Genomic DNA, 24679 nt, shown 5'->3' on the forward strand with positions numbered 1-24679 from the left:
AGTAAATGTCTTTGTTGTGAATGAAATGACAACATTACCTTTTGTCAACAAAATCTCATGGGCTACAGTTTTGGTAGTGAGGACCCAGAGAGTACCTTGAATCTAATATGAATTAAGACATAAACCACACAAAAATTTATATAACTTAATCTCATTAGAGTAAGAAAGGAATGGTAAGTTGGGAACAAAAATCCTCTCAGCAAATATCAGACTATACTCTAGGATCAATGTAATGAAGTGTTCTTTTCTTATTGATACTTGTTGGAAGACACCTGCTCCATATAACAACACATTGATGCTAAGTATTTTTTTTTTATTTTAATAGTATTTTATTTTCCCAAATACATGGAAATGCATTTCACATTGATCTTTATAAAACTTTGTGTTTCAAATTTTTTCCCCTCCTTTCCTCCCTTCCCAAGATAGAAAAATCCAATATAGGTTAAACATGTGCAATTCTTCTAAACATACTTCCATATTCATCATGTTGCACAAAAAAAAAATCAGCTCAAAAGAGAAAAAACATGACAAAGGAAAAACAAACGATGACAACCAAAAAAAGTGAAAATACTAACTTTGATTCACATTCAGTCTCCATAGTTCTCTCTCTGGGATGTGGATGACACTTTCCATCATAAATCTATTGGAATTTCCTAAGTATTTTTTTTTTAAACTGAATCTACATTTTCTTTGGACAACTTGTTGCCAAAAGGATATTAAAAAAAAGTATCAAAATTTTTGTAACAAATAGTAAGTCTGCTATAAATCCTGCCACTTCCTTGATAGAGGAACATATTGTAGAGTTTACTAAGCTTTAAGTTGTAGGATGATAGTTGCCATTCTTCATACTTTGAATTTCCTTTAGAATCTAAGACAATGCTTTGAATGCTTTCAACATTTCAGTGAAGAAGAATATTAGACTTAGGAATTAGGATGTCTTGGATTTGAATCTTATACCAAAACATTTATTTGCTAAGTGATGACGGGTAAATTACCTCTGAGTTTCCTCATTTATAAGATGGGGATAATATCAACACCTCCCTCCCAGGGTTGTTGTGAAGCTCAATTGGAATGTTATATATAAAAAGCACTCTGCAAACCTTATTGCCTATAGGAATATTAAAATCCCTGAATTTGGCACTATACACAATTCCTTCACTGCTTGACTTCCTTTAAGGCTCTAGTTATATGCTATATGCCACTGGAAGCTTTTTTCATTTCCCCTAGCTAATAATAATAGCTAACATTTGCATAGCATTATGTGCCAGACACTGTGTTAAGTGGGAAATAAATGCTATTAACTCCATTTTATAGATGAGGAAACAGACAAACAGAAATTAAGTAATTTGGCCAATTAATAAGTATCTGAAATCATAGTTGAACTCAAGTTTTCCAGACTTCAGGTCCAGAGTTCTATTCATTGAGCCATTAAGCTATCCTACTCTTCAGTTAGGTAATGGTTAAGCAAATTAAGTTATATGAATGCAATGCAATCCTCTAGTATGAGAAATAATGAAATGATAGGGTTCAAAAAATCTGAGAAACTGAGCAGAAGCAAGAGGACCATTTAATACAATGACAAAAGCATCACAAAGACACATGACTTTGAAACCCTTAAAATCTTTCATCAATGACATGACCCACCACTAGAGACTGATAGTGATCTATATTGGAAGTATTAAACATAGAGCAATGAGCCTGGCAAGTGGGGTTGAACCAGATTAAGATATAATTCAGAAATATTTGACAAAATAAATACAAATATAATTGAATTATTTTTTCAATGTTTTATTGAAATTTTTATTTTTTATTATTATTTTATTTTTATTTTTATTTTTAATTATTTTTATTATGTTTTATTATTAATTTTATATCATTTTATTATTAATACATGTTTTACAAATCAAAATGTAGCCTGCAGGGATTTATGTAGAATTTAGTAGCCTTTGTTTCTATTAGAGTTTGACACCACTGACTTATACTTACCTATTTCCTGACAATTGAGAGATTTGTGACACAGAATGAGAAATACATTTTTGGATCACATAATGTGGAAATTTATTTGTGTTTGATTATGCATATTTGTTTCAAGAGTTTTTTTCCTTTTTTTGGCTTTTAAATCTGGGGGTGAGTGGTAAGAAGAAAATAAATATTTGCTAATTGAAAATGAAGGGAAAGTATTACCATTGCCACTGAGAAAGGCACGACAATCTACTCTCCTATGCTTCTACTCAGGATGACTGTGATTGCAGAGTTAAAGACTAGCAATTGAGAAGCTTCATTTCCTTTGCTTCCACTTCTTACTCCTTCATACCCATCTATGTTAGTCCCATCCTACATGTGACCCTCACCTTTATCCACCTTTTCTACTGAGTCCTCTTGAGCATCCATTATATTGCTAACAAACGGCCTTTTAGAGTAGACCTCTTCCTCTCAGCCATATTTCATTTACTCTCAATGTCAGAAATCTGACTCTCTTTAGAAGACACAGAATTTCTATCTTCTCCAGGACTGCAGACACTTTCTTTCATATCCTCTGACATCCTGGAGAGATATTTCTTCTTGTCTATTATTACTTTTAGGATTTTCTCCTCATACCATCACTCATTAACTTCTCCTGAGATTCAATCCAAATATAGCACCCTATCTAGAACCTGGGGCTGCAATTTAACGCTTTCCCCTTTTGTTTCTTCCTTTCTCAAGGAATTCAGAACTTGGTCATAGTTTTCCTCTTCATTCCAAGGGCTGCTATTATTACATGGAGACTTCAAATATATGCTGATGTCCATTCAAACACCCTTGCTTATCTATTCATTGAGCTCCTCAGTTTTTATCATTTGTACTTTTCTTTCAAATCAGCACAGGAATTGTTATCCCTAAGATTTCATGACCAACCATCAGTATTTGATATCAATAGCGCATAACTCTGAAACTCCTCTATGAGACTATAAATAATCTTCTGTACATACACATTTTTCTAGGTATCATCTTTTTGAAATTTAGTCTTTAATCTTACTAAAGAAACCTCACCTCTCTCTGTTTTCACAAGCTAACATCCCAGCTATAACCTCTCCCCCAATTTTAATGTTTTGCTAATCTGAATTTGCAAATATAAGCAAGAACAACATTTCCAAGATAAAGAACAGAAAACTTCTTTCTTCCCTGCAAAATCAGTGATTTTTTAATAAACCAGCTTAACTTTCCTTCTGAAGATAAGACTCTTTTGAATCCCTTGTCCTCTTAGGATGAATTTTCTATCACCACTCTTCCCTTTTTAAACCTAATTCTGTATATCTTCCATTATCTGCTCTTTTCTCTTAAGCTGGGGTGCTATAGAACTTGCTGGAGGAACTCATGCAAGTATATTGATTTAGTCCAATGCAAAGTTGCACAATCTAATTTCAACTGGGCCCTCACTGCTGCCATCTCTCTTTACATTCTTTCCTAAAAGAGTTTACCTTACCCACCTAAACAACTGTTCTCAGCCTTTTATTCTTTCCTTAAACCTTCTGAATATATTCTAATTCTCTCTAATCCTTTCAGAGGAAGGATTGTCTCATATCACTGAAAAAATTGAGATCAATTTAAATGCTTCTTCTCCTCTCCAATTTCCCATTTTAAATCACTTCAATCTCAGATGATAGGTAGTCTTTACCTTTATCAAAGCCAATGGAGATGCTCCATTGCCTTTGCTCCTACTTCTTACTCCTTCATACCCATTCATGTCAGTCCCATCCCACATGTGACCCTCACTTTACCCCCCTTTCCACTGTGTTCTCTAGAGCCTCTATTATATTGTTAACAAATTGCCTTTTAGGATAGACCTTTTCCTCTTAGCCATATTTCATCGACTTCGTGCTTTTGATTAACTGCTCCAGGAGTTCATTCCTTCATCATCCTTTACTCTTAAATTTCTCCTTATGCACAGGTTTCTTTCCTGATACCTACAAGCATACCCAGATTTTCTCATCCCTTAAGTTATTGTCCTGTATTCTCCTTTCTTTTACAATACCTCCTGGAAATGGCTGTCTATGATCACTGACTCCACTTTTTTTTCCATCTCTCATTCACTTCTCACCTCAGCCCTTTGGAATCTAGCTCCTGTTCTACCATTTGATTGAAAATGCTCTCTTCAAGATCACCAGTGATTTTTATTTATTGTTAATTTCCAATGATCTTTTTAAAGTTTTCCTGGTTTTTATTTCTCTCTACTTTTAATCAACACTTCCTTCTGGATATTCATTTCCTAAATATCTGTGGCAATTCTCTGTTATGGTTTTCTTCCTATTTATCTGACTGAGGCGTCTCAGTTTTTCTTTTCTTGCAGGATAAACACACATATCCCACATTTTTTGATGTGAGAGAGTCCCAAAATTCTGTTCTAGGCCTCTTCTCTTGTCTTTCTATATTCTCTTTTTGTTATCTCATTAGCTTTAATGGATTGATTCATTTCTTATGTAGATGATGACCCCCAAATCTATATATCCAACCCTTATCTCTGTCCTGAGCACTGATCCCACATTTCCAACCATGGACATCTCCCATGGATATCACAAAAGTATTTCAGAATCAACAAATAAAAATTGACCTCTTATTCCCAAATTCTCTATTTCATTGAAGAAGTGACCATTCTTGTCAATTAGGTTTGCAATATAAGAATTATCCTTGACTCTGCACTCTCCTTCATCCTCCACATTAAATAATTTGCCAAGTCTTATTAATTCTATCTCCTCATTTTTTATATCACTCTCTTGACACATACAACAACCACCTTATTTCAGCCTCTCATCACATCTTGCCCAAACTATTAGAATAGCCTCCTAACTGGTCTCCTTGTATCCACTCTCTTTTTTCTTCAATCCATCTGCCAGAGATTTGCCAAATCAATATTCTTAAGAAGCATAAGTCTAGTCACATTACTGATCAAATCTGATCATGAGGCTCAAGAAGCCTCAGGAGTGATAGGAAATTTTAGGATAAAATACCAAATTCTTTGGGATGAAAAGCTCTTCCCAACCTGGCTCAACTGTATCATTTCAGCCTGGTTATCTATTACTTCCAACTATATTGACCTACTAGCTATTTCTCATACAATGCATTCCATCTCATGCCTTTGCTCAGGTTGTCTAAATTGCCTGGAATGTCCTTCTTCCATCTTTGCATCTTTTGGAATCGAGTTCTTTTTCAAGGTTCAGCTTATTCACTTCTTGTTTCAAGAGAACTTTCTTAATTGCCCAAGTTATTAGTCCTCTTACCCTAATAATTTTTAAAATGGATTTGCATATATTCTGTATTTCCTTATATATTATAACATTCCAGTTGACTATTAATTCTTTGAGAATAGAGACTATTTTGATTTTGTATCTATACTCCTAATACAGTGCCTGGTACATAGTGAATACTTAATAAATATTCACAGATTGAAAAATTGAAAAATGGTACTTTGAAAAGTATCATTGAGTCACTGCCCAGGGATCAGGAGAGTTGGGTTCTACTCATGGCTCTATGTAGTTTGGGACAAATTACCTAAATCTTTATTCAGAGTAAGAGCTAACTCAGTCTGTGAATTTATTTATAGTGTTCTCTCTTTTTAAAGGTATTAAGAAAGTACATGACAAATAGGGCAATGCATTTAAAAGAATTGCATATATTTAACCTTATGCTACTTGCTTGCTTTCTTGGGGATGGGGGAGATAAGTAAGGGAAGGAGAAAATTTTAGAGCACAAAGTTTTATAAAAATAAATGTTGAAAACTATCTTTATATGTATTTGGAAAAAAATATTATTGGAAAATGAAAGAAACTTTAAAAACATGTTTAAAAAGAAAAAAGAGCATGTGTGCATAGAGATAAAAATATTTTGGCTTATCTCTCAGGACTATTAGGAAGTTCTAAAGAGATAATGGATGGGAAAATCTTTTGAAATTTGTGAAGTATTATTACAATAACTATGATTTTATTAAGTTTGTGACTGAATGATACCAAAACTTCCAGTTAATTCTTTCAAAAGGTGGATGGTCATTGGATCCTTTGGAGGAAATAACCATTTCCTAGACAAAACTGTCTAGTTTCATTCATTTATGGCTAATCTGCCCATCATGTTCAGACACCTCCTCCCCTACCCAAATAGGGCAGGCTTGAAAAATTATTTTTGTATGCTAGTAAATGGTCTTGTTTACTTACAACACTGACTTAGATTAGCAACCAAAGCACTGTAGGGTCATGATAAAACCTCAAAAATAACTAAGTTGGCAAATGCCTACCAGCAGCTTAGCTTGCAAACAGTCAGCCCAATCTCAGTGGAAAAATATTAACATCAGAAATCACTGAAATCCTGTGCTTCCCCAGCTGATGAGAAAGATAAGTGCATGCTAGAAATAGTAACCAGTTTGGGACAAGTCAATACAAGGATAATAATAGCTCACATTTCTGCAGTATTATAAAGTTCATAAAGCATTTTCCTCATCAAAAACTCTGCATGTATTATTATCCACACTTAAAATAACTGATCCAAAGTCACACACAGTGGTAGAATTTGAACCTAAGTTTCTCTGATATTAAGTTAAATTAAATCAGGGATCCAATTATTAGTTCAAGTGAATAAACATTTGTGAAGTGCCTATGATATGCAAAGTACATAGGTGGGGGAGGTAGAGGAAACATATAATTCAGATAAAATACAGACCCTATCCTCAGGAAGCTTACACTCTAGGTGGGAAATATGACATTATAGACATGTGAAGTACTACCTTCAATGTGAATGGGGAATGTTTCTAGCTGGCCACTCGATAATTTTGCGATCATTTTAATCTCTGGAATAGTCCCAATGTGCTCAAGTTTTATGAGATCATTGAATCATAGATCTAGAGCTGGAAGGGACTTCAGAAGTACCTAGCCCAACTCCCTTATTTTATAGATGATGAAACTTAGATTCAGGGAGGTGACATTAGCATCCAAAATTTCTCAAGTGGTAAATGTTGGACATAGAACTTAACCCAGGTCATTTGATCCCAGAGCTAGTATTTTTTTTTAAACTACAACAAAAGAGAAGCATAATCTCCATAAATACTAGCAATGACAATTCTATTCAGTTGTCTTTTATTAATGAATTTTCAAGATTCATTCCTCTCCTCCCCCCAGATTCTATTGAGCCTCAGGATAAATCTCTAGGAGCCAGAAGCACTAATAGCAACATTTTCCTCTTCTTTGGGGCCACAGTAGGTCACCATGGGTCCCCAAACCTTCTGGACCACGTATTTATAATTGGTTTAGAAGCAAACTTCAACACCATGTGAGGTCCCAATGGCATTGGCAGTCAACAGTTAATGAGGAAAATAATAACTATGGTCAAATACAGTCACCCTATCCATATACTCACTCTGAGGCTTATTAAGTATCTTGGAAATGAACTCTTGTTGCTTAGAAAGGGCTCTTTGGGCTTCTTACCTATGGGTATTGAGAGATTAAGAAAAGAGAGCTCATGTACCTTACAGTTACTCTGCCACAAGAAAATGCAAAGCTGTCTACCTCTGTATCAGGCTGAAGCTTTTCCAAAGGATGCTAGCATCCCATTTTGTGCTAACATTTTTTTTTTTATATACTAGTTCTATCCAAGGCATTAGAGACACAATACAGAGAAGCTGAAGTAGCCAGCTAATAATTAAGATATCAATCTCTATCTCAGTCTGGGGACTAGGAATCCTAAGTTCTGATTTCTGTTTTCCTACTGTATCTCTTCTTAGCCTCTCTAAGCCTTAGTGTCCACAACTGTCAAAGAAAGGCAATAATACATGTCCTGCCTGTTTCACAGAACTGTTATGGAGGAAAAAAAAGAAAATTTGAATTAAGCCTTCATTTCTACTTGCCTATTACCCACTTATCCCCACTCTCTCCTCCCCTACCCACCCTTTGGATGACTACCTAAATAATCTTTGTAATATACTGCTGGGTCCCATCATTCCTCTACTCACACAACCTCAATGGTTTTCCATTGTCTAATGAATAAGGGATGAGCTCTTGGTTCTGATGCCAGATTAAAGACCCTCTACAATCTGGCTGCAACCTATAAGTCCAGTCTTCTCATGCTATTTCCCTGGATATTGATCATATTCCAGATAAATTAGACTACTTTCTATTCCTGCTTTTTATCTTGCCCTCTTCCATATTTTCCCTTGAATCACAACATGTTTCACTCTTATAATGGACTGCCTTCTTATATGCTGATATACCTTCTCTTTATGGGTCACCCATACCAAAATCCATGGATTCTTATTTGATTTCTGCCCCACAATTTTATTTTCTTTGCACTTATTTCACTTTCCTTTGGATCACAGTTCAATTTAAATCAATTCTATACTTATTGAGTGCCTACTATTTTCTAAGCACTCAAGATGATACATCTTTAAAAATGAAAGTCTTTGCCCTAGAGGGAACTTATATTTTATTGAGGGAAAGCAACATATATATATGTGTGTGTGTGTGTGTGTGTGTGTATAATATATATATATATATATATAAAACTATGTAACTATATAACTATATATAATATATATAACTATGTAACTATATAACTATATATATATATACATAATATATATCTATGTAACTATGTAACTATATATAAAACTACTATTAAATATATTCAAAGAAATTTTGGGATATGGTGAAAAGTAATCACTAGGAATAATAAAGAAAGCCCTTGATTGGGAGGTGTAAACTTTCAATACTTTGAGAGAAGCTAAGGTAAGCTGGAATAGCCTTAGTTATTTATACTTTCCCTGGGACAGCTAAGTGATCTAGTGTATAGAGCTCAGTCCCTGGAGTCAGGAAGACTCATCTTCTTGAGTTCAAGCCCAGCCTCCAACACTTCCCAGCTGTATGAATCTGAGGAAGTCGTTCAATCCTGTTTGCCTGAGTTTCCTCATCTGTAAAAATGAACTGGAGAAGGAGATGGCAAACCACTTTAGTATCTTTGCCCAGAAAATCACAAATGGGATCACAGAGACATAAGTGATCAATAACAAACACTTTCCCCATCTCTCCTATTAGAGCGTGAGTTCCTCAAGAGCCTAGTCAATTTTGTATTGATTTTTATATCTTAATATTTAACATGTAGCCTTGGACATAGCAGACACTTAATAAAGGATCACATAATCACAAAGTTTTGTTGAAATGACGCATTGACCATCTTGCAAATTCAAAATCTCAGTACAATTATGGTGCATTACCATCCCATTTTTAACCATATAATGCCAATTATGCTGCTAGGTCAGGGATTTCCTGGTTGAATGTTTCTTAGGGATTCTCTAGGTCAGGGCTTCTCAAACTTTTTTTTACTCATGACCCCTTTTTTGCCTGAGAAATTCTTATACAACCCTGGATATATAGGCATATACAATAGACATACAAATCAAACATTTATTGATAATAAATCAAAATTTCATGACCCCAACATTCAGTCACATGACTCCACATGGGGTTGCTACTCACAATTTAAAAAGTTTTGCTCCAGGTAATAATTAGTTGAATTTGAAAGACCATCTTGAATAATTAAAAAAAAATAAAAAAATACTTGCTTTGTAAAGCTATGTCTCCTAACATTGCAACTAAACAGGTTCGTTACTGTTTGAGATTATTAAAAGTCCTGACTCCCAAGATTGTTGGAAGGACCAGAAATTTAAGCAAGTCAAAAGTAATTATTAACTAGAAAAAACCCAACACCCTACACTTATACTCCCCCTGCTCCCAACCTCTCAAAAACCCAATCCATCACACAAAACAATTACTTGCCATGCACAATCCAGCATCTAAGCTCATTCTGGTCACTTATAGACTAATTAATATTGAATCAGCCATTTTGTACAGTAAGATGTAGTCCTACAACAACCTGTGTTTTCCTTTTCAGCAAACTGAGTTCATATAAGAAGTAAAGACTGAATACTTCAGTATTTAAAGAGAAAACCTATTAATTGTTTACACTGTGTATATTGAAATACAGAATCACAGCAGAGGGCTGGCTCTTTCTTATGGAAAATGGAAAAGCTTAATGATTAAGAAACAAGATTAAGATAAAAGAAACAAGATTAAGAGACAAGAAGTCAGGTAAGCCTGCTTGCCTCAGTTTTGCCATCTGTAAAATGGGGATAATAATAGTACCTTATCTACCAGGATATTGTGAGAATCAGATTAAATAATGTTTGTAAAGCCCCTTGCAATACAAAACTAGCTATTATTATTATTGTTGTTGTTACTTTATAGAATATAAATTTAAAACCTGAAGGGAATTTAGAGAGCATCTAGTCTAACAACCAGAATTCAAACTCTATCCCTAAGACCCTGAGCTGATAGGCAATCTTGCCTAGAATGAGATCATCTTTCCACACCCTAGCCATTTCTAAACCATACCTTCCTCTCCCCATCCCTCTCCCCTTACCAACTCTAATTCTCTTTTATATACTGAGTTTTCTATTAGAAAATAATGATTTCTTTGAGGTCAGAGATTGTCTTGATTGTTTTGTTATGATCCACTTAGCACAATGCCTAGAATATAGTGCTTAAGAAATCACTTTTCATCTACTCATCTATCCATCCATTTGCACAGATGAAGAAATTGAGGAAATTGAATCCCTTTTTTTCCTATCTATTTTTTCCCGTGTGTGTGGCAGGGAAAAGACTAGAGGTGAAAGAGGCCATTATTTTCCTCAATTGCTGAGATCTGTTGAAAACTTTAGCTTAAAAAGGCCAAGGTCTCCCACTGCATCCAGGGCCATCTCAGTGTCTTGATCCATATCTGGCCACTGGGCCCACGTGGCTCTGGAGGGGAAAGAGAAGCAGGTGATCTTGCTCAGCCCTCCCTCATTTAAATCTAATTCACTTGCAGATCATGGCATCTACTCCCCAGTGTGATGGTTCTCTTGGATAATGAAGGACAAACGTGAGGCTCCTATTTGAATTTGGATGCTGTTACTTCAAGTTTAGGGCCCGCTTGAATGAACATTTAGTTAAAAATTTCCAAAGACTGAATGCCCAAGAAGAGGAGTAACTTGCCAGTAATGTCACCCTAAGTATAGTCAGAAGCCAATCTACTAGATTTAAATGCTTTTTACACTATAACTACTGTACTTGGAAATTAAATCACAATTTCAACTTGGGTTGTGTGGCCACAGGAAAAGTTGGAGATTGACATTAAAGCCTGGCTCGAGGTTGGAGGCTCTGTTCTCCTTCTGAGGATGAAGTTTCCCAGAGTGACATAACACAAAGGTGTGAAAATCCCATGAGTTCTCTCAGACAGTGGTAAGTTATAGACACCCAGAAATCCCATGAGTAAGATCAATCAAATTGCCCACATGGGCTTGAGGATGGCAGAAGGTATTTGGGCTGAAATCTCTGGGGAATGTCACTTTATAGGTTCTCTAGTGATTTCTGATATTCCCTGGGGAGTCACTGAGAAAACTCTGAATCAGTTCTTGGGTTTTTTCCATGAAGAAATGCTAAGTCAATGAAAGCAAGCAATGGATTATCTGGGTGTGATATACTGCTACCAAATATACTTGTGTAGCTAAGCTAACTATTATCTGTAGAGAGGATGATGTCGACATCCCCAGCCTAACCCAACCAGCAGAGCAAAATTCCTTCAGTTAGTTCCATGAAATTCAGATGGATCTGTACCTAGCTATCTAGCTTGGCTCACCCAAGACCCAGGAAGCAGTCTGTGGCCATGGATTTGGCAAGAATGACTTGCTCTCAGTAGGCTAGCACCAATGGTCTAGTTCTGTGTAAAAATTGCCAACCAATGCTAGGGCAGGTTCTTGGATGCTGAGTGGAAGATCCTATCCTTAGTACTTTTATCCAGATATTTGACTTTCAGCTGAACAATTCATGACATGTGAATATATTCTGCACACCTGCTTAAAAGCCTCCAAATGCTGGGCTTCATCTCCATACTAAGCACATTTGCCACTTAATTCACCCCTAAATTCTGCCTACCATCTGCTACCAATCTGGGTGGCTTTAGGTGGAGATTAAAAAAAAATCTCATCATCACCTCACCTCAAGTGTTACAAGAGTCATCCTCTCAGCCCTATGGTCCAAACTAGAAGACAAATATTTTATTTCATTTTGGAAGAGGCCCTTTACTTCTGGAAAGATAGGCACTTTTTGTCTCTTACCCGCAATGTTGTAATAGTGGCAGGATCCCGGAGCCGGCCGTCTTCATCTTTCAGATTGTAGCCTTCTGGTCTCTTATCTCTCTCGCTGACTTTCCAGAGCTTCACAGTTTTATCTATAAAAAGAGATTTAAGAATTAATTAGTAATTTATTGTCAACTAGGTTCCAGGTACTAAAAACCAAAAACATACCAGTTAGAACAGAAATTCAAATTGGTATTGAATGGAATAACTAATGTTTCAAAAGTTGAGTTCATCATAAAAGAGCTTTGAGTAGCCTAAACTTGAAATATATGAAAGAAGTAGAGTGGTCCAAAAATATAAATATGTTCTGTGGTTACTTTTTGACAGCTAAAAAATGATGTATTTAAACAGGACTGTAAAATATATCTTCAATCATAAAGAGTGAATTAGCAAATTCTCCATAGCGGGAATCAGGAAGAGCTTTGTGGGTCAGGAGATAATAGAATACAGGACATAAAATTAGGGCTAAAAGAGATCTAGTAGTAGGTCTAGTCTAATTTTCTCATTTTATAGATGGAGAAACAGAGAAACTAAGTGACTTGTCCATGGTTGCACAGCTTGTAAGGATCAGAGGTAAGATGTGAGCCCAGGACTTGTGACTAAAAGCTCAACTCCATCCACTATAGCATACCGACTTCTCTCTCTAATAAAATGAATGAGCGAAAATTATTTCTGAATTGCGGCAGCATCCAACTAGAAAAAGAAAACTATTCTTGTTTTATGGAGCTCACACTCTAACCAGAGGATACAAAATATATAGGAGATTTCGGCTGCAGAATGGATGGAAAGGTTCCATAGCAGGCTGGATGAAAAAGTTTAGGAATGCATAAGTCTTAGGGGCTTCATAGGGTGGAAAGCCTAAAGGGGACCACTTACAACTCCAGGGATGGTATGGGGAGCAATGCTCTAAGCACAGGGGGAAAGTCTGGGTTCCACCGGCAGGGATGGTGGCAATGACCTTGGAAGAAAGCCTAGGGGTAGGATCTGGGTTTTAGTCATATTTCTGCCACTTGGGGGCAAGTCGGCTGTGGCAGGAGCTTGGAAAAATGGTTCTTCCATCTTTCGGCCTCAGTTTCCCCCCTGCCTTTGTAAAATGACAGCATTGGCCTAGGTGAACTCAAAGGCGCCTTTCAGCCCTTCTGGTCTATGATTCCATGGTTCTATCTTGTATCTCCTCAGTGAGTCACTGGCAGCCTTGAGGGCCCACATCAGCTTGTACTGAGACAGAAGGTGAGACAGCTTCCCGTTCTGAAATGCTGGCACCAGCTGCAGGGTTTAATTTAGAACTTCCAATCTCTGTGCCAAACCCCCACGGGTTCTATATTCCCTCTGGATATCCTGTCACATACTAAACTGCTATTTTAGGGAAAGAAAATGTGGCATAGGCCATGTTTATATAGTCAGCTCTCGATAGTACATTTTAACAGAAGGGTGCCATGGCATAGATAAGCCCCTAACAGTGAATAATAATCCCCCCAAAATCAATTCTATTTATACTTGCCCTTGGAATTCATCATATAAATTTCCTGTAGCAAAATTACTTTTCTAACCATGGGTTTTTTTTTTCCTTCCTCTGGCTAGTACTAAAATTGGTTTTCACTCACTGAACACACACCAACTGACTGTTGAGGAAGACAGAATATAGAAATGCAGAGAAAAGATAATATGAGATATTTCTTATGGAAATGTCGAGTTGCAAAGAATTTCAGAGTTGGAAAAGATTTCAGTAGTCTTTTTGCTCTACCATATGCAAAAAAGAATCCTCCTCACAAATGAGATATTTGTTAAATTCTTGGCGCATAGTAGACACTTGATAAATGCTTTTTTTTTTTTAACCTCCCTTTCACCCCACCTCTGTATATTTGATAAGTGATTTCTTGCTTTTGTTTGAAAAACTTCCAGTGAGGAAAATCTACTTCCTCCCAAAGAATCTCATGTTACTGCTGGTTATCATGCTTTTCCATAAGTAAAGGCTTAATTTGCCCCTCTGACTCATCCACTCATTACTCCTAATTCTGCCTTCTGGACTCAAATATAACCAAAGTGATCCTTTTTCCAAAAGCTAAAGCCTTTCATATATAAAGACAGGTGTCAAGTCTCCCTGAACCCTCTCTTCTTCAGGCTAAGTAGCCCCAGTTCCTTCAATCAGTGCTCATACAGTGTGCTCTAGTCCCTTTTCTTTCTTGGCGTTCATCCTCTGAACAGTCCAGTTTATCATCATCAAGATATCCCCTTAGAAATAACTGTGAATTGGCCATATGCCTCAAAATTCACAAATTATTTGTCCCCTTTAATTAAGTCTTCCTTTTAATGTCACTATTTTTGTCTGGGGGACCGCTCTTCACTTTTTTCCAGGCATCATATTCTAGGGATCATTTGGTTCTTGCCTCTCCTTTCTTATATCTAATCAGTCATTAGTTCATGCTATCTTTGCAAATTTCTTATATTTGTCCCTTATTCTGCTTTTCTGCTTTCACAAATCTAGCAGAGATCCTTCAATTCCTATGTCTACACTCTTGCAATAGTCTCCTAACAAGTCTTTTCACCTTCCCTCTCTTCTTCAAATAGCTACCATCTCTCCATTCCAATTTATCCTTTGTATAGTTGCCAGAAAAGTTTTTCTTGAGGCAACTAGATGACACAATAAATAAAGCTTTGGGCCTGAAATCAAGAGTTCAAACCTAATCTCTGCTACTTCCTAGCTGGGTAACCCTGGATGAATCACTTAACAGCTATCAGACCACAAGTCTGAGAGGTAGTTGTTATTTTATTTTAAAAATTACAAAGTTTACAGTTTTTAAACTGTAAACTTTGTAATTTTTAAAATAAAATAACAACTACCTCTCAGACTTGTGGTAAAGGTCAAATGAGATAATATTTGTATTAAGTACAGTACCAGATACATAGCAGAAATTTAATAAATACTTATTTTCTTTCTTTCTCTTATATATATCGAAGTGAATCACTAATTGCTTAAAAACCAGGAATGGTTCCTTATTATCTAACAAATAAAGTTCAAACTCCTCTGCATATCATTTGAGGTCCTTCAAAATCTGGCACTACCCTGTCTTTCCAACTTTATCTCTATTCAGCCTTTACTCAAGACAAACTAAACTACTCTGTGACCTCCATGATGTGTACTGTTCTTTTCCAAGTCTATATCTTTGTGCATGCTGTTCTTATTTGTTTGGAATATCATTTCTTCCTCTTTCCCTCCCTCTGCCTACTAAATTTTTACCTATTCTTTTAGAACTTACCTCAAATGTCCTCTTTTCTCAGTAACCCTCTATAATTCAGTTGATCAACTTGCCATTCAGACTTCCTAATAATCAATTTTGCAATATTCATAGACTATTTATTATAGGGAACTTCCAGTGAGGAAAATATCTCTGTTAGTGAAGATCAGCGACTACTCTTCAGTTTACAGGTCTGAATATTAGGCTGAGGCCACTGAGATATTGAGTTGTTTGCCTTTAATCACAAAGTCAGAGATGAACCTTGGACTTAGATATTCCTTAGTCTGAGGGCCTGCCCTCTAACTACTAGTATATACTATTTTAAGATAACTACTATGTTGTACTGTATATTATAGCAATATGTATATTTATAACATATTTTATTGATATATTTTATATCAATATATATTGATATATATTTTGAGTATATAATTTATATTTTTTTCATATTTTTCATTGATATAATTTATTTGACTTTATATGTATATATATAATTTATGACATAAATTATATATATTTATAAGAATTTATATATGATATAATTTATAAGACTTTAGGTACTTGAGGCCCCATCTAAATTCCCAGTTTCTCACATTTCCATTACCTTTCCTCTGAGATCACTTTCCACTTATTTTGCTTATATTTCCTAATGAACAGTTTACCATTTCTTCTTCCATAAAAATGTAAGCTTTGTGGTCAGGGTCTATGTTTTTTTCCTTTGTATCCCCAACATTTAGCATAGTGTTTAATAAGTTGTAAGTGTTTGAGTGATCAAATTTATCTAGAATTGTATCAGGCTAAAAGTGACAGACATGGGAATCTGAAAATATCTCAGAAGGTTGGAATGATGGATTGAAACTCAGATGTTGAAATTTAACAGGAATAAATTTAAAGTCCTACACACAGGATATAAAGATTCAGCATTAGGACATGTTCTCTCATTTCTCCGACTCATTTTTAGGATGATATTAATATTGGACTATGGCATTCAAAGCAAAGGAGGTCCTAGTTCTTCTCTGGGACAGCTGGATAGTATGCTGGGCCTGAAGTCGGGAAGATTTTTCTTGAATTAAAATCAGGCCTCAGATTTAAAAGCTATGTGACCCTTGGCAAGTCGCATAATCCTGTTTGCCTCAGTTTCCAGGAGGGCCCAGGAGGGCAGACTTTCTCCCAATGCGAGCAAAAAAAAATTTTTACACTTATATCTGTCCTTACCTTTTTATATAGTACCTAGATACGTTTAAGCAGAGTCTAGAAGCCTACCTGTCAGGGATGTTGTAAAGGGAATTCCTACATTGCTTGATATGTTAGGCTAGATGGGCCCGAAGCCTCGTGTGGTTTTAAGCATCTAATCAAATGAAATGGCACAGAAAGTGTTTCGCAAATTTTAAAGTACTTTATAAATGCCAGCTAGTTATCCTCCTCCTCATTAATAATAATAATGATTATGACAGTGATGTTAATGTTTACAGAATAGTGAGCCATCCTCGGAGCAGTTTTAAGCAGGCAGTAAATCCTGTCAAGTTAAAGGTGTACCTCCCATCTCATCCCTGGTTGCTGGTACAAATGAAGAAACTGGGCAAAATAATTCAATTTAATTGGTAGGTTCCAGGATAAATACATGTTGGCTACTATCTTCATAAGAAAGAGACCATTAAACATTTTCTAAGTCACAAGTACACCCCAATAGGATATAAAACTAGCTACTTGTTTTTATTAAAGTTACTCATAAATATAATGAGATTGGCATGGTTTTTTAAAAAAGATAATTGAGGATGAATTTAATCTAAATTCTCCGTGGCTGTCTTGCCTGGAGCCATCCTTGACTTTATCACTCAGAATTTCTTTCCTCAGTGTCCTGAATCTTTGTGTGAAAAAGAAAAAGAACCACAGGAATAGGTGGCCTTTATTCTGAATAATGACATTTTCTTTATCCTGGCAGATTCTCTGAATAGTTTATCATCACTTTTGACAGCTTTTAAGCACAATCTTATCATTCATCTTAATTTTCTCTTCTATGCAGTAATTCCAATTGACTTTCATTAATTTTTTGGTATGTGTTAACCCATATGACTTAAGGGGACTTCCATTTTCCCTGTTTGTAGAAAAAAAAGGAAAATTATATAACAACATGGGAATTTTTTTTATAAAAATCATTCTGAGATGCTGTCGGCATGTGAAATTGTATCCCAAATGGGAAGATAATATCCTTGTTAATCAAAAAACTATTTAAAAACTCAATTAACAGAACATTATGCTATATAATTAATCTTCATTGCATTTCACTGATTTCTACCCCTCCCCCACCAAACGAGGTTAATAAATCTTTGAATTTTATTACAATGATCAATAGAATAAATTCCATAATGCAAAGTAAGTTGGTTATAGAAGATAATTTGCTATTTTTCTCTTCCTAAAGTAATTAAGTCACATTCATATGAAGTCTCATTCATCCTGAGAAACCAGGCTCACATTCCAAGATCTCTTGGACTAGAAGGTTTAGTGGAAAAAGAAATCAGCTGCAGTTTTGCCTCCAAAAAAGCAGGATCCCAAAAGGTAAGCAAAGCAACAAATGGAGTCAAAGGGAAGAATTAAATTACCCAGGTTTCAAAAGAGCAGAAAAGACCTAATTATATTTGTCCTATACACACACACACGCCTGTGTACATATATCTACACTTTAATGGATCTGACATGTCACTACTAATGTTAAGTATTTTCTTCAATGGGGCAGGTATCCATGCCTTCTCATCTTGTAAGATTCTTTTCCACGTTCTTCCATGAATTAACCCATTGATGGTCCATCTAAAGTGCTAAAGATCACCAGAGAGTGTCTTTTTTATATTTTGTTTTTACATTTTTATATTTTGAGGGTATTGACCTGCCTTTTGCTGCCACTCTTCTCAAATGCCTATTGCATTTTTTTCTCCATAATACATTACTTACATAATGTGCCAATATAATTTCTAATTTCATTGAAATAGATTGCAGCCTACTGGTGTGCATCACAATGGGTTATGTGTATGTGTGTATACATACATACATACATATATATATATATATATATATATATATAATCTATATATATGCACAGCATGTACCTACAACAAATGTATACGTGTATATATATGCACATGTATATATTATATGTTCAGATACATATACAACACATATACACATTTTTCCCAAGACAGTAATTTTTTAGCCTTTTTGATAGTCCTAATTGCTTCAGTTTGTTATTGGTGGATTTAAAAATCCATATGACTGTGACATTTAACATGTATGGGAATGCTTGCCACCTGGGAGAAGGGGTGGAGGGAGGGAGGGGAAAAGTCAGAACAGAAGTGAGTGCAAGGGATAATGTTGTGAAAAATTACCCAGACGTGGTATATTATTATTAAATTATAATTATTTATAATTTAAAAGTTATAATTATTAAAAAAATAAAAATCCATATGACACTTGGTTGTTATTAAGGGTTGAGACTAGAAAGGATAAAGGAAGAATTCAATAAATATGAAAATTTTCTGACACATTAAAAATAGATCCATCCCAGAGACAATGCTTATATAAAGGACCCAATTGATAGCTGTAGGTTTAATTTGTTTTCTCAGGAAAACTTTAATTTCATGTGTTGTCTTACTTCTGACTCCTTGTGCTACACAACTGGCCTTGCATTACATGCCATTTTGTTCTCTAGTTATTTCATGATGTGTATACTGCCTCTAAGTCCAGACTACACGTACTCCTGGGGAGTGGGTTTCCCACAGGGACTAACAATTTTGTGCACCTCACTCTGCTAGGGGCACGCACTCAATAAACATGCCTCATTGATTTGCCTCCATTCTAAAAACACAGGTTTCCTTGCATTTTCTCTGTTGGAACAAATGGTATCAATTTCCCTTGAGTGAATCATTGGTAGGAAAGGTACAGAGAAAGTGAAGATGAAGAATTTTGTCTCTTTGGGTTGGATCACTGGTTCTAATGAGATTACTCAACAAAAATGGAAGAGATGATAAGAAGATGACCTTACTGCCCAGAAGAAACATTGACCCATTAATACACTGGGTATGATGTGTCTATGGCAGGAATATCTAATCTTCGTAGAGCCCATTGTCAGAATTCCAGCGAAAAAATCTTTGTCTGTACAGTGGGATGAGAGGCAGTAAGTAGGTAGGAGAGGAAATGTGGCTATTCTCCTTGGATGGATTGATAAATATAATTGATTTAGACAAGTCTCCAAGTACATATGTAGTTTAGCTGGAATTGTTCGGTCTATATATTTTATATTCACCAAATAAGCTGTCTCTGAGACTACGTGCAGTAGAAAGAATACTGGCCTTGGCGTGAGGAAACCTGGAAATCTCAAATTCCAACAGAGGCCTGTGGTACAATGATAGGCGTCATTTAACTTTTAAGACCCCAATTTTCTCACTCCAAAATGAGAGTCATAATGCTTATACGACCCACCTCACAGGGCTTTGGGGGGAAAAGTGCTTAGTTAGCCTTAAAGTGTTACACCTGTATTGGATATAATGACTGCATACCATTAGTGGAAAGAAGAAAGTAGGCTGCATTCTGCTGCGGAAGCCATCTGATCTTATTAATCTTTTCTTCAATCTCTAAACTCTTCAGGTAATCGAATTCGGGCTCATGGCTCTGGAATGTGCTGTAAACATTGTATTCACCCCTTCGATGAAGCTGATTTTTACTCTGTTTGTAGAGAAACACAAAAGAGATTTTTTTTAAAAGTAAGACAACAACACATGTGTAATGATTTTCTTCTCTAACAGATATGACAAGGAGATACAAGATACCTGGAGCTATAGGCAAAGCCATTCAGACTTACATGGATGAAGAAAAGATTACTTTTGTCTCCCCCTTGGCACCTGATATTAGTTCAGAGTATACAGTAGATGCCAAATTAATGATGGGTGAAGGGGTTGAAGAGAAAATTAAGTGTGGGAAGAGGAAATAAAGGAAAGCAGTGAACAAACAAAAAACTTGGTTTAAGAATTTGGGAATTACATTCTAAAAAATTAACAAATGTATATTTTTACCACTTTAGTCAGGCAACAATCTTTTAAAAAATACCTACTATGTGCCAGGCACATACTAAGCACTCTCAGGTGAAATTGAGGAAGTCTCTCTTTCCTCTATACCAAAAAGGTGACATAGATTCTCACAAGCATGAGTCATACTGGGTGGCAAGAAAGGGATGGGTTTGCCATGTGCTTACTTTGGAGGGAACAACCAAATCAAAGAGGTCCAAGTACCACCTATATTTTTGAGCATTTCCAAAAGATTTTTGATGTTTTTTTTTTTTTTTTTTAATTTGGGCTCAAAAACTCAAACTTAGGTTGTACAAGTATTAGTCTTGAAAACTTTTTGAATAAAATGTTAGTTTCTATGTATTTATGTTTGAGCACATAAAAATGAAAAAAGCAACCAGATTTAAATCTTGGCTATGATATTTATTTGTTTATAAATAATAAATAAATAAAATAATAAATTTATTTGTTCACCATGTGACACTGGACAAATTAGTTAGGTTCTGGGCTTTAAAAAAACAAAGGTTGAATTGGTCTGAATGGGGTTGGTTCCTTCCAACTCTAAAGCTTATGGACATCTTAACTGAAATCTAAACCAATTGGACTCCAATTGGACAGGATGAATGGCTTGTAGGGAAGCTTCTAGGAAACCAATCTACACTCTCTGTGGCTCTCCCATATTTCCTTGCTTTCCCCATTTACTAGTGCCAGGAATCTGACAGTGACTTTGGAAGCCTGAAGAGAAGGGCAGACCAGTCCCTTGTCCACAAGCATTAAACTACATTCCTCTACTGACACTGAAAAATGTATAGTTGAGTGGGGGAGGGGGAGAAGGAAGGTAGAAAGGTTCTTTCTAAGTGAGTCTGTGAGAGAATGAATTTCAGTGTAAGATTCACTGGATTAGGATGAGAACCTGACCCTGGATAATTATCACATGGAAATATTTCTCCTCCTTGCTGCTTATATAGTTCTTTTTTTTATCTTTAGGGCTCTTTACAAAACTAAACTAATTAATTGCATGTTATTTATCTGCATTGAAATTTTGTGGAACAAAAATACTATGCCTTAAAAAAAAACCTTTTCATTTTTCTAATGAGCCCGATTCCCTAAATTTAAATAAATTAAAATAGGCAAAAATAGCTAAGAAAATGTGAGATAAAGTAAAATATAGAAATAATAAAGAAAAATAAAATATCATCACTGGCCCTATCTGACTTAGGTAATTTATATTAAGCAGCAGCTATACTATTCTTTGATTTCATTATAAATCAAACTTTTTTAAAATTTTGCAAATGAAGATTAAAAATAGGTTTGTGGAGGTTTTGGCCATTATCCTGGCTGCCACAAGAAAAGCCGGTCTACCTTAAAAATAAATTTCTAAGATTGCTGATTTGCTACCATCCAAATCAGACTGTCAAGTGTGTGTAGTATGTGCCAGACCAATTAGCACCAGACAGCTTTGGAAATGTAGGAAAAATTCCAGGTCACAAAGGGCTATTAATTTTCACTTGCCAACCCCATTTTAGTGCTTCTTGGGCCAATAGAATATGCTGGGTGCTTGATTTAATTCAGAACACTTGAATTTATATAAAATCCCCTAGGGTTTTTGGAGGTCTTATAAAATTAATTGCAAATAATGCACAATTACCAAATATATCACCTCTAAATGAGGCTTTCCTTTTTCCACAGTAGTTGCAACCTTAATGGCTTTCCAGCTCAGAGCAGCTTTTAAATTGGTAAGGAGGCCTTATGCAAAATATTCTTTAGCTACATTATTCTCCTCTCTAGGATCCCGAAGTGGTTGGCAGATTTCTGGCACTACCAAGTGGGGAAAGCGAGGACATATGGGAGAGCCCCAGAAGGTGCAGACTGGCTTTCAGTAGAACTCTCAGTGAAAGATCCCTCATACATCAAAGTCTGTGGTTCTAGGTTAGGAGAACAGAGGCAGATGGCAACCAAATCATTCCTTAAAAGCAACAGAAGCCATAATGGGTTCAACTCAAGCCATGGGAAGCAAGAGGCTATTTACTAACCGATCTCTTCCTTGACCCTTTTGAATTAGAACTGCGGTCTGCAAAGAGACACAGGCTTTCTTTTCAAAGTTGGTATTTTCCCACAAGTCACTTTGGGCAATTCCTTTTCTTGGGTACCCTCTTCAGCAGAACTAGCCGGCAATCCCTTTCTTCTCCCCTGACCCTAACTGCCCTCCCCACATCTATTGGCAAATGCCCCTATATTTTTGTATACCAGCCATATCTGAAACCAAGTGAGATGGAATTTTGGTAGCTCAGAGAACAAAGGTAATTCAGAATGAGCCAAGGGTGGCCCCCATGCCCCTTTAGAATTCTGCAGTCTTTGTGGATCCCGCAAAGCCAGGAAAGATAAGGTGGCACTCAGAAAATACAGCCTTTTCAGGTGGTTTTTAAAAGCAGGAATGTGGAACTGTGGATGCTAATGATTTTGGGGGCACTTTTTAGTTTGCTAGGAAAGAGCCAGGTCTGAGAGTGACACGTCAGGATTAAGGAACAGCGGGAAGCTTCCTTTAAAAAGGAAAGAGGAAAAAAAAAAAAAAAACAGGCATTTTGCATTCACTCCCACTTACCTCCTGCTCTCGTTGAAATATTACAACCCGACCCCCCTTGTCCCCTGTCGCTAGTAATTCTCCTGTGTGGTTGAATTCTACCGTAGAGATAATGTCAGCTGAAAAGAAGAAGACAAAGGCAATTTAAGTAACTGCAGACTTTTTTTTTCCATGGGTAGATAATAGCCATACTTTTCAATGCATTTAAGGAATGAGACTTTGCCTCTCCAGTGGAATTTATAAGATTCTCATATAGGTCTTTTAAATGCCAACATTAATGGCACTTGGGAATGTAAATTTTCTAGATGCTAGCCAGCCCAGCCCAGCCCAGCAGCTTCTGGAGGGATTTGAAGGGAACAAAAGTGAAAGCATTTTCATTCCCTGTTGATATGCACAAGAAAAATGAATTTCTTTATGGTTCAAAGAAATAACAATTTTCTTTTCAAATGTTTGGTGGCCATTGAGAGCAATAGAATTCACAGATCCTTCACTGGCACAGCTCTTTGCATTTTTTCTCATCCTTCTTTAGAAAACTTTAAGGGGGAAAATGCAAACCCTAATTCATAGCATCATAAATAAAGCTAGAAGGATTCTCAGAAGTTATCATATTTAACCTTTTCGTTTTACAGATGAAGAAATTAAAACTCAGCCCATTTAATTTAATAGCAAACTGAACTTCTCTGACTTCCAGACCTTTTTACTATGGCTGCCTCCATTTGTAGTTTTGAACTGTCTGCATGAGAGAGGCCAAATAGCAAGAATTATTTTATCTTACAGGCCTTGTTGTTCAAGTAAATAAGAGGAAGAAATCAGGGTGAGGTGAAGGAAGGAAAGAAAAGAAGAAAGGAAGGATGGAATAAAAGAAGAAAGGGAAGGAAGGAAAAAAGAAAGGGAAGGAAGGAAGAAAAGAAGGAAGGGAGAGAAAGAAGAAAGGAAGGAAGGGAGAGAAGGAAGAAAGGAAGGAAGGGAGGGAGAAAAGAAAGAAACAGAGAAGGAGGAAAGAAAGAAACAGGAAGGAAGAAAGGAAGGAAGGAAGGAGGAGGGAGGGAAGAAAAAAGAAAGGGAGGGAGGGAGGAAAAAAGGGAAGAAGGAGGGAAGAAAAAAAAGAAACAAAGGAAAGGAAAGGAAAGAAAAGAAAAGAAAAGAGAAAGGAAGATAGGGAGCAAATTCCTTTTGCCTAGAATTAGAAAGAATCAGACCAGCCCAGTCCCATTCCTTCCCTGCTGGCTCTTTTCCTTGTTACTCCACTTTCATTCTCTAGAATGGCATGGCTTAATCTAATTTCCAGAGGGAACACTGCATGGAAACAGGGTCATGTGGGCAGAAGGGAATGAGGGCAATTTGTACTCATGTTATTTCTAAACTGAGAAATCACCACGAACTTAGATCACAGATAATTGCATGAGGAAGGCCAGGCCGCAGGGCCTTTATTCAAGGCTGGTTACCCCTGGAGGAAAGAGAACAGGTAAATTACCTATGATTGGATTTATTAGGACTATTTTTAGAAAAAATGTCAGCGTTTAATTCCCCGGCATTTATTTTCCTTTCAGGCTCCAACAATTGCAACTGAGAATGCCAATGAATTTTTTTTTAAAAGATCAAACAGGAAAGATGGGAACCCAGC

At 36.1% G+C, this 24679-nt stretch overlaps 1 protein-coding gene across 6 annotated transcripts in view; it reads right to left on the reverse strand.

The window, feature by feature from the left end:
• Nucleotides 1-24679, reverse strand: part of PPP2R2B (protein phosphatase 2 regulatory subunit Bbeta) — a 476855-nt gene that overhangs the window by 98222 nt on the left and 353954 nt on the right. For all 6 annotated transcript variants that reach the window (XM_051978669.1, XM_051978671.1, XM_051978672.1 and 3 more), the window contains 3 exons: nucleotides 23077-23174; nucleotides 19971-20136; nucleotides 12167-12279 (listed from right to left, as the gene is read on the reverse strand). In XM_051978669.1, coding sequence (XP_051834629.1) covers nucleotides 12167-12279; nucleotides 19971-20136; nucleotides 23077-23174 — 377 coding nt within the window. The remainder of the gene's footprint in view (nucleotides 1-12166; nucleotides 12280-19970; nucleotides 20137-23076; nucleotides 23175-24679) is intronic.

The sequence above is a fragment of the Antechinus flavipes genome, chromosome 2, assembly GCF_016432865.1.
Source record: "Antechinus flavipes isolate AdamAnt ecotype Samford, QLD, Australia chromosome 2, AdamAnt_v2, whole genome shotgun sequence".
NCBI classification, from domain to species: domain Eukaryota; kingdom Metazoa; phylum Chordata; class Mammalia; order Dasyuromorphia; family Dasyuridae; genus Antechinus; species Antechinus flavipes.